We start from the raw sequence: 14,627 nt of genomic DNA, 5'->3' as shown, positions 1-14,627 counted from the left end.
AATTTCCTCCAAAACAGAACATTTCTCTGGAATACAACATTTGAACTGTACAGCTGGGCAATCTGTTTTCTATCAGTGCTGATCTGAAGATCCACAGCAGCCCCATGTGTTTTTAAAGCCCCGCAGAGGAAGCCTCTTTAGGCAGGGAGGGATTTCCTCCTCATCAACTCCTGCCGCCTGGAGTCAAAATTTGTAAGCCACCCCTTGATTCCTCTTATCCTCCTTCGTCTTCCCCTTTCATTCCTTTGTTCCGCTTTTTGGATTCTTGCCGTCCCATCGCCTTTACATTAAATATAAATTCATCAAGAAACCAAGAACCCTTTTCTAACCTTACTTATTAATAAAAAACAGATTGATTGCACTGGTCAATTAGAGACAAGGTTTACATAAGAGCCTGCTTGCAACGCAAAATCACAAATGTGTGCCCTTCCCAACTGTACAACACCCAACACCCTCAGGAAATACTGTTCTCAAAAGATAAAGATATTCACATTTTACCTATGTTAAATATCACCCCCTTATTATCCTCCACAACTGTTCTGTCTACTTGTACTTCAGTCATGTCTTAGGCCAAATAATGACCCAAGATCCATGCAAATAGAAAGAACAAAAGATTCCTAACAATCTCAACTTTTCGAAGAATACCACATCAGTCAGAATGGCAGCAGGCAAAAGCAGAACTTGGGATAGAATAATACATTTTGACACATATTGGCTATCAATATTAACTTAGTGGGAGAGAGAGTTCTTGTGCTTGGTTGAAATCCAACCTTGTAAAGGCACCAACAAAAATCTGCAGACATTTTTATTGTGGTATTTATTTTTTCCTATATCCTCCTAAGATGAGCAAGCGGTCACTCACCCTTTGTATTTCTTTGGTGTCTTATTCAAACAATAGGGACAGTTGCCAAGGAGACAGAAGAGGGGTTACAGGACAGAGACGTTTCTAAAAAGGCTTTGATCTGAAAACCAGTGCCGGGAAGCCAGCGGCAGACTACCTCCAGGCTGCTTCTGTGGTATTTATGGCTTATAGTTCATAAAAATAATCAAAGAACTGTTGAGGTTTTGTTTCGGCTGTAAAATGTATAACATTTTATTCTTATGAAGTCCAGTGTTTAGGTGGTTTCTTTTTTGGATCTTAACATTAAGTAGATAAAATCCACAAAGAGCATTCACACACTTAAACCTTGACTGAGTTATGCGATCTGGCATGGTGAACGTTGGGTTTTTGTCAGTTTAATCAAGACCAAGGGCCCTTAAGTTCACCTAAGTTGAAATTACCAAATGCACAGCAAACCTGGTGAAGAAACTAATATTCAAAGATGTACATGGAGCACGGGGTGTACAATAAAGCTCACACAGGGCAGTAGGGAGGTGGACAAAGAGCACAACAGCACATTTTTTAACCTCAGGGTGTCCCAGCAGGTCAATTTAGACACTTACAGAAATGAATAAAGACCAGGGAGTGTTAGGAAAAACACTAGACCAGGCATCACTGGTTTAACAACAATGGAAGACAATGCTCTTGGCTAGTGAGGAAATAGTTTCATTATCAGCATGAGAAAAGAGGATTTGAAGGAAGTGAGCGATGAATGAGAAAGCAGAGGCTTCTGTATAGATTTGACCCGAGTGGCAAGAGAGAGGAAGACAGGAAATAAGATGGGAGCTGGATGGGAAATGACAATTCACTCCCGCCTAATCAGATGACGACGTGGAACATGTGAGTGTGAGGGCTGACACGGATGCGCAGCCTCACCTGATGTGACCGTGTGAGATAATTGTGATAATTTAACAGTAAGTAACCTTAAAAAGTGAGTATTTTACCCTCAACCTCCTTCACATGTTGTTTTTTGAGTACAAAAAGACACACACATGCAGACTGTACAAAATGTCCTTCACACAAACACAGTTTATTGAATGTCTTCCTCTCTTTGTCCACATGTTCTGGAAGTCACATGCCATTGTCCAGAGTTATGCCGGGAGCTGCCTCCTCATCAGATGGTGTGTGTGTGTGTGTGTTTGTGTGTGTGAGAGAGATGAGATCAGGCAGCAGAAACTGTGGGAATAAGCAACCCACACAACTGCTATCTAACTCACGTGGGACTATTAAATCTAATAGTGGCACATTATATCACCGATTCTTATCAAAAAGGAGAACAGAACAAATCGCTAAAGCACAACGGCAGGGCGGACAAACAAAGACATGAAGGCTATTTTAACTGTGAGTCAATATACAGACGGCGGAAACTTCCTCTTTCTCTTTACAGTTTGGTGAGATCATGCTGTATCACAAAGACTCCTGCAAATACAGTACTTCTTTTTATACAACATGACCGGGCAAGTGAATCAATTGTCCCTGCTGATGATTAATGGAACAATCAAAAGGCAACAATTAATATTTTGTTAATCAGGTAACAGTATTTATTTTTCAAGCAGATAGTGTTAAAAAGTATTTGCGCCCTTCTCTACATAAAAATGACTCAAAATATCCATAAAATAGTCATGAGAGTCAAATCAAACAAATGAAACTATCTGCATTTATTTACTCTAGAACACCTGCTGCTTTGCTTTGTGTTATATGATTGCAAACTACCTATTTTTGCTCTAAATAGTAAAAGAAAAAACTCATTAAACTCAATTTAGGAGCTTTAGGGAACAATCTATAGACCAAATAACTGCATGAATAATCCCGAAAGTCACTTAAAACAGTAGGAGCCATCATTTTGTCCATTAGCGTATAAAGAGATAGTTTGATTTGTTTTTTGGGACAAGAGTATTCAACAGCAAAACGTACTAATAAAAAGTATAAAATAGATTATTCCTGGCGAGGCAACAAGAGGCCGTGAAATGTGTGGCGATAATAAGGCAGAAAAACCTTTAGCGAGGCAAAGTGAGTCGGGTACCAAGCTGAACTCATTTCAGCTTTGAGTCAATGACCAGTGGAAGTGTCTGATACAGTCAACTGACATGTGATGTCGAGTTCCCCAAACATTTACCGCAAAGGAACATCGTCCCACCACCAAACTGGAGCTTCAAAGTGAGCAGGGTACCAAGCTGAGCTCATTTCAGCTTTGAGGCAATGACCAATGGAAGTGTCTGATACAGTCAACAGACATGTGATGTAGAGTTCCCCAAACATTTACCGCAAGGGAGCATCGTCCTACCGCCAAATTTGAGCTTCATCGGAACCCAGGCGGAGCTGCAGCGCTGTTGACTGTATTTTTTTTCTGATGGCAAGAAGAGCTCCATCCATCTATGTCTCAAAGGGACTGGACACGTCCCTTTTGTTTTGAGACTTGACTTGAGCTTGACACAGTCCCGAGGAGACACAACAGGACTTGAACTTTACTGGATTTACTGGACATTTGTTCAAGCTGACTTTAGGCACTACAAGACTTGAGATTTGATTTAGACATCTCAATTTAACGCTTCACTTGAAGGTGTCTCCTGGTGAAATCAAGAGGAGCTGGCAATATTTTTATGTTCTACATGTTTAACCCTGAAACATTTGGGGTGGGAAATATACAATAAGAGCCTGGAACGTCCTCTAGTGACCAACTATGAGATACAAATCAATGGACTTGTTTCATTCACAATCACCACCAACGACCTACATCCAAAAATACATTACATTTATATTAAAAATGGTCGTCATTACATTGTCACTTGGAAAAGTGGGCTACGACTAGACATTCCTTGAAATATAACTAGGAATTTTGCTCATAGGGAACTCAGTTTAAACCTTTTCTATACCGTGATTTTACGTCTTTCAGAGTTCAACAAACACCTTGATTTGAGGTCGAAATGCTAATAATACAGGGACCCCTGTAAATCAGTGATTAGCCCAGACGATCAATGACGACAACCTGAATCATTCAGCGTGAATGAGTTCACCACTGCAGCTGCAAACATCCACCTGGCCCCCACAGACAAAGACCAGGTCATTGGAGGGATCGGATTTGTTATCGCTTTGGAATGCTCAAATAGAAGCCAAAAATAGACCAAGGGACTTCCTGCGTGGGCAGTGTTGACATTAAAATGCAGTGATGTCACCTGTTTCCTGGCGATTGTTGGTTTTTTGTGGGCACAGCAAGAATCACAGGGATCTAAAAAATCCCCAGTCAATGTCCTCTGGAGCCATAGGATCACAGAGTATGGCTCAAAAATACATTATGACTCACTCACTGTTGGCTTAGAGTTGCACATGAGGCACTTTTTAAAAAGAAAAAAAGAAACCACTTAATCTGTTTAATCAGAGGATAGTCACCTTATATCTCCAGATGTATTTCCAGGTATAGTTTATAGAAGTAGTAACAAAATAAAGCCTTGTCAGCGTCTTTACTCTTGGGCAGAAACCACAAACTAAAACTTTGAAAGTTCTCAGAAACTCAAAAGTTACTTGGAAAGTGAGTAGACTATATCATCACAATCTTAAGGGACATAATCAGAAACATGACTACATCAATTGTTCTCAGATGAACATTAATTCAACTTTTAAAGTTTAATTAATGTTCTGCTATTTAAGTATTTTGTAGGGATGTCCCAATGAGTATCGGGCCGATCCAGGCATTTTTAAAAACGATCGCATTGGATCAGGCTTGAGCCAACTCAAAGCCTGATCTTTTGTAGATATTTGTTTTAGATCCAGAGAAGAAAAGCCTTAAGGTAATTTTGTTTACTTAAGATTGGACTCAGATAGGCTGACACGCAATATTAAAAGAACAGTATCGGAATGGTGACCAAAAACTTGATTGGGACATACCTGGTATTTTGACATCATTGCCATTTCAGGAATATTGTCACTTCTACAGATATTAACCAACGGGAACATGAACAGGTGCCTAAAGGCTTTATGTAATGAACTCTTACTATATTGTCATTTGAAGTTATGTATCATTTAAACCACCCTTTAAGCAGAAATCAAAGCAAAGTAAACCAGAGACTTTATATTGGCCTGAAGGAACAACAGGCATTCTAAAAGTATTATCTGTTAAATTAAAACAATTATTGAATGAATCAATAATTAACTAATCTGTGTCTTTGTATGTTCTTGAGTATTGTAATTTCCAATAAATAAGCCTCCTAATAAATAAATAAAATGGTCAATTTAGAGGGTTCTTAATGAGTTAAATTACATCTCGTCTCACCTGTTGTCTGTTGAGTGCCAGGGTAGTGTGTAGGGGCCAGGGTGGAGCTGCATGGCAGACGGAGGAGGAGGGGGGAGAGGAGGGGAGTCGGCTGGGGGGAGGCAGGGTGGCGGCGGAAGAGATGGAGGAGGGGGAGGGGGAGGGGGAGGGAGGGGCAGCTCCGACAGCTTTGCCAGGTGCCAGGAGTGAGGCCTGATGAGAGGGACGCTGCGCCTGTGGAGATAAACACGGTGTTCACTGACCGTTAATGGAAATTAGCTGCACCTTTTTTCTGGTTGTTTACACAGCGAGCAAGTTTCAGTAGGAGCTCCTATTTAAACCTCACTTCCCACCAGTCCCCTAGAACTCAAGAAGCTACGCAGGTGAGTGGTGAAACGTCTTCTCAAAAAACTCTCCAAGTCCAGTTGCCTTTTTTTAAACCTTTTTTGGATAGGTTCACTGACCTTCTTCAGACAGGAAGTTAAATTTTATATCAACACAAACCTCGTCCAAAACAGACAGAAATCCAAAATGTGTTAAGACTCGAGTAGAAACAAACATTGGAACAATACAGACAGTGGCAGTCTAAAACTTGACTGAATATCGATGAATCCTGATATTTTGCTTGGTGTGGTGTTATATTTCCTCTATCAACAATTCAAAGAGACAGTTTTTTTCATCTTAATATGATTTGCCCCAGGTAAATACCAAAGATGACATCCTTACTTAAAAATAAACACCGCTCTAAAAATCATCAAGGTCCATAACCCCACCCCTCACCCTAGACCTACAGCAGCAGTATCTTGCCAACCCAAATTCTGTGCAGACAGCTTCCTTACAAGTTGTTTGGACTAACTGCGCTGCAATTAAAAACTCATCAAGCGGGTACAGCGGGGTAAGTCCTCCAGTCTGATCTGCAGCCAGGCATTCCAGCGTATCTCAAGATTTTCACTAGTTCCCTTATACAGACTTCCGATCCCATGTGCTCGCCAGATTCAACTCAACCCCCTGCAGACCGAGTGTGATTGAGAGGCAGAAAGAGGAACTTAAAGACTATCCAGAAGAAAAATACGGCTAGGAACAAGAGCAGACAGATATAACTGTAACAGTGTAGGAGCCTCAATGGACTTTTATGATGGTAATCATATCTTTTAAACTAACACTAGGTTGGAAATACTGCTGCTTGATGGAAATAACTTGAAGAGAATGAATACTACCAAGGGTTTTAACTTGAAACCAGGCTTCAAAAAGACCGGAGTCACAGATGTTTGCTTAAAATATATTTAATTATTAGGCCTGTGTACTGAAGGGACCAGTTTATAAGGAGTGTAAACACAGGAAGATAGTAGCAGCTATGTGGAGACCAGAGAATGTTGATGGAGTGGAAGCAATGAGAAAACCTTGGAGACGCCAAAATGGTCAAGTTCAACTAATGTCAAGTTTGAAGCAATGACCAATGGGAGCGACTGATACAGTTGACTGACATATGATGCAAACGCAGCGTATCCCAAACATTTGTCAAGAAGAAACACCTTGCCCAACTTTGATTCCCACGACCAAATTCACCGTGCCGATAGTGGCCTTGCAGTGCCGGCTGGGATGTCTACTAGAGATCATTTGTCAACTACAAACAGATGGGTGAGCTAAATGCTTTGTGAGACAGGGCTTAAGAGGACAAGTAATTTAGAAATTTAGATGAGTTATGTTTTATGTCTCAAATGGACTGGACATGTCTCACTTGACTTGAGACTTGACCTTGATCCTGAGGAGACACAACAAGACTTGACCGTTACTTTGCCACGTTGAACTGAGACTGGACTTTTAGGCACTACAAGAGTTCTGTTGACTGACTTGAGATTTGATTTTGACACCTCATTTATCGCTTGACTAGGAGGGGTCTCCAGTAACTTGAGAATTGAGCTGGACTCTTGGTTGTGACTTATCAAGACTCAAATTCTGGCCTTTTCTCGGTTGTCTAGAGACTCAGCACAGACTATATTATTAATGATGACTGATTTGAAACCCAACAGGAATTGTACTGAACTAATAACTGATTTGGACTTACAGAGGGAGACTTTAAGAAAAACAGCTCAATGGCAGGATGACAAATTATAACAAAAAGGTCCAAAGTTTAATTCCCATTAACCCCTCTAAGTTTGGACTATTAAGACCTCAAACTGAAAGTACAAGAATGTAAAACAAGACCATTTCGGGTATTTCAGAAAAACATTAGGAGGTACAATTTTAGGAAAAGAATGCAGATCCTGGCACCACCAGGGAAAGGAAAGGACCATTTCTGAGTATTATTGTTTATGATAAAGTAGGGGCAGGAGAGCCATTTCCAAAATAAACACTCTAGTTTCCTGGTTCTGGCTCCTCAAGAGGGATTTCTATCTAAGCGCACTGATTTTTCAACTCCGCTGACAATGTCCTTAAATTATCCCCTGAGAAAGTTTATGTAAAGCCCGTATATGTGATTGCATGTGAGTGGGAACTTTTCAACCAGACAAAATACCATTATCGAACATACTACACCGAACGTTACAGGAGCCCCCCTTCACTGCCACCTCGTCCATTTGTCCAAGTTCAGCTTTTAGAGATTGATGACTGTGAAAATCAAAACAAACTATGTGACGCCAGAGTCAGCGGGAGATAGAATGTATGATAAAGAGAGAAATAAAAACTAAAAACATTAGATTGAACTAAAGAATATAATATAAAGAGCTGTACTGCAATGCAGGGGAGAAGGAAAAAGTCAAAACCACACAACCTATCACTGTTTTTCCACAATGCTGGAAGCAGTGCTTGAGGAGGGGTCAGGGATCATGTATCCCACAAATTCTGCAATTTACAGCATGAACTGCACCTTCTGCTTGGAAAATATGAGTCGAAAACATCAACAGCTTGTCTACAAATATGCAGTTCTTACTATTTCATAATTATTTTGGTCATATCTAAAGAATAAAGCTAAAATGAAGGCAACTGGCCTTTAATGGATCCTAAGAGTACCATTCATTGGGGGTGTCTTTGGATATACCATAACTTGTATGACTGAGAACCTTTACAGACATTATTTTGGTCATTTTAACATAAAATAATGTGGAGGTGACTTTAAAATTACATCTCAAAGAAGAAAAGACAGGTGGACAGATGCATTATTCAAGTAAACAAGACTTCTAGGTCAAACGATGTAGGCAATAATTGTTTAGAAAGTTTGGTATCCTTGGACGCCTAAAGGGATTTAATAAATAACCACAAGTTTGTGAACCTGAAGACATTATATAAAATAAACTTCAGTTTGGTTTTAATTGGTTGAATGCCTCCAAGAAACAAATTGTCAAAAAACTACCATACTGACATGACATTTTTTTTTTTCTTTTTAAATCAGTAGTGGATTTTGAGGGTTAGGGGATAGCTGCTTGATATCATAGATAGTGTACATAGATCTGTATAATGAACCAAGGTGAAGTCATGACTTCTGCTCAGTTGGATGGCTTTGGTTCAACCTCAAGTGCAAACAACCATCAAACATAAATCACTCAATTTTAGTTTCCTCAAGTAGTCTCTGCTGGACACACTAACAACCTCAATGAAAACAAACTCTTGGAGCAATGTGTTAAAAGGCTTCTAAAGCTTTTGTCAAGACTTGTACAAGAGGGCGTCTTGTATAAAGCTGCACACTGTGTGTAGACCTTTCGTTTATAGGACACACCAGACAAACCACAAAGCTTTTAGAGTCCTTTTAGCCACAGCGGCCGAAGTTTCACCTTTTAAGACTAGCATTAAGTTCATAATATCATAATCCAACAAACCTACTTTCCTGTTTGTGACACTGTAACCCAGTTGGTTACCTGTCCCAGCTAGCAACAACAAGCAAAGAGGGATCACATGAATCATGCGTTTCCAAAGAATTCCCTGGCATAAGAAGGCTAACAGCATGTCCTTGACGTGGTAACACAGCTAACGAGATAATCAACCAATGTTAGTGCAACCGCAACTGACAACTGACCACGGAAATTTAATTAATTCTGCAAGACGTAGCGAGCTTCTATTTATAAATTTCTTCTCAGGGTGCTGAGCAGGATTTTGAGGACCTCAGATGGTGGCGAGCCGGTGAGCCGGCAAGACTGGACAGCAGTCAAATGCGAAGGAATTATGAATTCACTGTCCTGACGCAGTGAATGAGCCTCTATGAAAGGATCTGCTGGAATGTCAAACTTAATGGTCAGAGACGGCAACAGCTGACTGATACCGCAAAGGTCACCATGCATAATCTGAGTCACACTCACAGTCTCAATACAGTACTGAACAGACAAACAACCACACGAACAGGCGTGGACACTTGGTAGTCTCAAGCATTAGGACTCAAACTACTGCGATACATGAGTTTATGATGAAGGGAAGGACTCAATTATTTAAAGATTCACAAAGTTTAAATGTTTAAATCTTAAAAGGATGAGACTTTATATTCTCCCATATGGAGTCAAACTTACCAGACTCCACAAACTGAAGCATCCACTGTCAATCTGGTCCCAGTTCAGCTCCAAGCATCTCCAAGTTCAAGCTCAAAGTGTGGACTCTTCTTAGCAAAGTAAACTTTACAAACTCTTTTCACAAGTCTTCATAAACAAATCTCCACCTCGTAAAAAGTCTCGTCTCCTTCGTCTGAGAGCCAGCTGAAGTCTGACAGCCAGGACTTGTGAGCAGAGTCCAAGTCAGAGAGCTGACGTCCATCCCAAGAAGTAAAGTAGGTGGCAGGTTGTAACCAAGAAGGAAAAACCTACTGATGATTCTCACATCCCTTCTCCCTCCTTTTCCTCTCTTCCTCCTCTCACTGGAAGACAAAACATGGCTATTTCTCCCTCCTGCATTTCTCTCCCTCCCTCTCCTCTCTCTCTCTCTCTCTCTCTCTTCTCTCTCTCTCTCTTCCCCATCCCATTCTCTCCCTGCCTCTCTCGCTCCTCTCTCAGGCAGGATGTGTGAGTCAGTGAGAGAGGAAGCATTGTGGAGAGCAGATAAAGTGGTGGACGGCCGCTAAAATAATACCCAGAGTTCCACGCTGTTATTGTCCGACGGGGGTAAAAAATGCAGAGGTGCTTCCTCCTGACACGCATGAGTGTGTGTGTTGGTGCGCGCGTTGTGTTTGCAGAGCAGAGAAAAGGAAAAAAAAAGAAAGAAGAGAGATCGAAAAAGAGTAAAGAAAGCAGAGAGTGCTGGACGGATGAGGGGGCTTTTTCACTTTGGCAGGGAGAGGAGAAAAACAAAATGTGGTGAAAGAAGGGGAACGTAGGAGAGGATGGGAGGTCTGCAGGAGGATACAGGAGCCGGAGGAATAATTTCAGACCAACACAATGAGTGGAGGTGATGAACACTTATCACTCAGATGTATTTCTTTTAACACTAACTTCTGGTGCAGGCCTATTACAGAGGACAATAACTTTGACCGCTGGACTCCATGTTACTGATGAGTAGCTTGAATTGTAGTGTCATTCTGATCTGGGATTTTTACCAAGTGCTGTAGTTTGACATCAGCAGAGCTTAAATCTACATGCAAATGGAAAGACGCTTTTATGTTTTAAAACATGGCTGTCAATGGATTAGAATATTTAATTGCAATTAATGGCATGACTTCAATAGTTAACACACAATTAATCTCAAATGTAGTTCATGCAGGATAAAATATGTTGCGTCTACGTTTCAAACTATCCAGCGTCTTTGATGAGGTGGAGTTGGGTTCTTTGTATCAGCAGGTGGAAACTCACTGGATATCGACAGTAAATTCAAATAACGTGGAGAGAAAGACCCTTTTCTTTTTATGCATTTCTACTCGTTTGTGTCTGCTTGCCATCCACAGCGGCCTCACTGCTGCATCGCTTCCTGATTTCCAAAACTATGAGTACAGGCGGAGGCTCATAACCATAGGACATGCGTCAAACAATAACGTTATTATTGCGTTAGCTTTGCGAGGGGAGCGGTTCCTGCCAGATAAAATTCCTAAGAAGACAAACGATTACCAATCACATAAATGAAAATACATTTTAAGAAAATAAAACTGACAATAGGGCTTATTTTCAGTAGCTAATAAAATCAAAAGATAAATCTAAAAAAAATAAATAAATAAATAAAAAAAATTAAAAAAAAAATTAAACACCAAGGTCTAATTCCCCTACCCCTACACTCTAACCCTAACCCTGAAAAGAAGACAGTCCCATGTGCGTCCTTTGAGCCTGAGAGGATACATTCATTACAGCGACAAGAGAGATGTTTGGCTGCCTCTAAATAGGTGCAGCACAGTTCTGCAGTATGACCAACTCATAGATTTTATGGTTATAAGCTGCAGCTGATCAAATCAGCATGTGACATTCACTCAGTGGACGCTGGCTAAAAGTGAGAGGCATATGTATCAGTATCAGTGGTGCTATTCTATCTATATTGTGACGTGGAGCTAGCAGAGCAAACACAGAGAGGTGTCGGTGTCCGACATTAACGGTGTTAAAGTTTAACCAAGCGCACAACGGCCAACACTTAATAACATGAGGCCCTCAGCGGGCTTCAAAGGATTTCCTGGAGACTTATATCTCCTGCAGACTCCCCGAGAGTGTGTTGTTGTTATGTACATGCATGCGAGCAGATTCCTCACATTCCCTGTCTTCTCTCCAAGGGTGAAGGGTTAACTATGCTAGAAAGCTTAAACAACCTCACCTCCTCCACTCGTTCCCTTTGTGTTGGCCTGATTAGGATCTATTTGCTGGCTTTATGGCTCTTTCTTGACCGTGAGTGTGTGTGCGTGTGTGTGTGCAGCTTGCAATCAAAGCCATTTGTTTGCCTCAGTGGTCCCAACGCATTTGATTATGGATTTCTGAATGACAAACGCACTCGTGGACACGCATTTACAGCAAGCATACAAACGTGGAAGGGTTAAACACATTCACCCTGTTTTTACATACCAGGTAATCAGTACAGTGAGACTAGGCTCATACCAGAGGTCGATGGCAGGAAGGGTGAAGTCCAGTTTAGCCTCTGCAGCACAATGCGCTGTTTGTTACTGCTTGATCCCTTAGACTATGTGTGTCTGCCTGTAATCAGCCGTCTACTGCTACTCACTATATCCAACTGTCAAGAAAATCTTAAGTGAATAAAAAAAAAAAACATAACAGCAGTGTTGCTCACATGAGCTAGAAACGTCAAGAAAGTTCAAATATACTTGTATCCGCTGACAAATATCTGATTGAGGCACTTAAGGGAGGTAAACCTCACCCACTGGGACACAGTAGCAGCAATGTGGAGCCAAGAGACCATGGGATTTTAATGAACTTGAACAAGTTGACGACATGACAAGGGGAAAACCTTTGGTGACATTAAGTTGAACTCATTTCAACTGTGAGACAATGACTGATGGGAGCGACTGATACAGCTGACTGGCATACGACGCAACCACAGAGTTTCCCCTAAACGTTTACCACAATGAAAGCGCCGTCTACGACTTACCAAACGACTTACCACTTACCAAACACCCCGTGCTGCTAGTGACCTTGGAAGATCGGCCCAAATAAAACGGAGCGAAGAGGAGCTAGCTATGATCAAACACTAGTAGTATTTTAGTTTTACATTGTGCTTGTTCCAGTGGGAAAACGACAAGAGGGTTACCAAGAGAGCCAGAACTCGAAACATTCACTGATTGGACGCAGAAATACAAAAACTAGAATAATCATTTTGCCTGTGACTCTCTTGTGCTGACATTACTATTGGTTTTCTCATGTTAACATTATATTCTCATACTGACTTATTATTATATTGATTTATATATTCTTAAAGTGACTTATATATTCTTGTACATTATTATATTGATTTATTTATTACTTTATTACTGATTTATGTATTCTTACACAGCTTTATAAATATTTTTATACTGATTTATATATTTTTATTCTATTATTTATATTTCAATATTTTTACTTTATTGCCATATAATTGCTTTTATGTTGTTAATCTGTCATAAAAAGAATTTCACCACGGCCTGCACTGTGTATGGCTCTGTGTAAGACAAATGAACTTTCAATTTGAATTTCCTACAGTCCTGAATGATTCTCTGTTGGTTTAAGTTAAAGAGCAATAAATCTCAGTGAAATGTGTGAATAGATACATGACTTCAACATAAAATGTGGAGGAGTGAACTTCCTATACGCCGAGCTGCATTTTATCTTTCACTCCGCTAAACTGAAACAGCCGCCAGAAACCTCAGCCGCCTCCACCGCAGCCTGAGAACATCACGTTTCACTGTGAGGCCGAAGAGTTTTCACAGTGCTGATGTTTTTTCAGCGTGTGCACAGCTGCCCGTTGATGGACTACCAATGAAAGTTTAAGAAGCAGGAGGAAATGTCCAAAATGAAAGCTACAATCTGAGCTGGTGGAATATAATAGGAAGAGTAATCTGAGATGTGATTGTCCGTCAGTGTACATCTGTGTGTTTGTGTGGGGTCGACCAGTGTCACGTATCGCCGAGTTGCAGTTTTAATGGGCCAGTTAATAAAAACCAGGCCAGAGGAGACAGATAAACTGTAGCAGACCACACGCATAGAGGAGAGCCAAAGACCCCCACGGATGCTCAAGCACGTACTGGTACAAGTGTAAGGGCTAATCATTGTTTTCTGTATCAATCAGTCTGCTAAATAGTGTGCTGATGAATGATCCTTGATAAATTACTAATAATCAGCGAGCAACATATCCTGACAAGTCAAATATTTGCTGTTAATGCTGTTAATAAGTCCTTACAATAAAAAGATTCATAGCATCTGACTGGTTGGGAATTTGAGGCCATTTTCCAACCTAATTCGTGACTTGATGGAAACTTTTTTCACAAATCAGTCAAAATTCTGCAAGTATACCTACTGCAGGTAACCCTCACACTGGTGGGCCACCAATCGGGCAAAGCAGGCAACTACCCTAAACCCTACAGGGTGACTCAGCAACACTTAACACTCATGAAACAAAGGCCAGAATGAGTCTACTGATCTCAGACACTGACTCATTCCACTGCCGTATCAACATGCTGAAACAAGAGACTAGTTTTGCCGGTGTGTCCTACACTGCTGGCTCTAGTGGTACTCCTTGGTGTGAGAGAGAGGCCTTTAGATTCTTATTAGTTACCCTGGGTTCGCCCACATGTCTGTCCATCCTGTTGATTTAAAACGTTCCAGTAAAGGAGTAACCCAATGACCAAATCACAGAAACAGACACTTTTCTGTTCACAGTGTCCATATTTCATTTTAAATAGCATCAAAACCAAAATCGTTTACAGTCGCGGCTCTAACTAGGCCCAGAATCGTGCATGCATGTGTGTGTTCATGTGTGTGAGGAAGAGGTCTTGAAGAATGCCGGGAATGTCCATTGTTCACTTTGGGAAGGAGTGATGGGGGGCAGACTATTGTGTTTCATGGTTCTTGGCATTGCAGACCTCGGTCTTGCCCCGGTCTCCAGGGACCAAGTGGTACAAAAGAACCC

At 40.9% G+C, this 14,627-nt stretch overlaps 1 protein-coding gene across 2 annotated transcripts in view; it reads right to left on the bottom strand.

Annotated features, from left to right (window-relative positions):
• The window catches only part of shroom4 (shroom family member 4), a 67,728-nt gene that overhangs the window by 16,377 nt on the left and 36,724 nt on the right, over window positions 1-14,627 (bottom strand). Inside the window, exons 1-2 of one of the 2 annotated variants that reach the window (XM_084560793.1) lie at window positions 9,620-9,959; window positions 5,148-5,360 (exon numbers count right to left, since the gene is read on the bottom strand). In XM_084560793.1, coding sequence (XP_084416919.1) covers window positions 5,148-5,200 — 53 coding nt within the window. In that variant the 5' untranslated portion in view covers window positions 5,201-5,360; window positions 9,620-9,959. Of the gene's footprint in view, window positions 1-5,147; window positions 5,361-9,619; window positions 9,960-14,627 lie in introns of those variants that run through there. The other variant, XM_084560792.1, reaches the window with a different exon arrangement.

This window comes from Chelon labrosus (assembly GCF_963514085.1).
Source record: "Chelon labrosus genome assembly, chromosome: 1".
NCBI lineage: Eukaryota > Metazoa > Chordata > Actinopteri > Mugiliformes > Mugilidae > Chelon > Chelon labrosus.
This window is presented reverse-complemented; position numbering and strand designations above follow the sequence as displayed.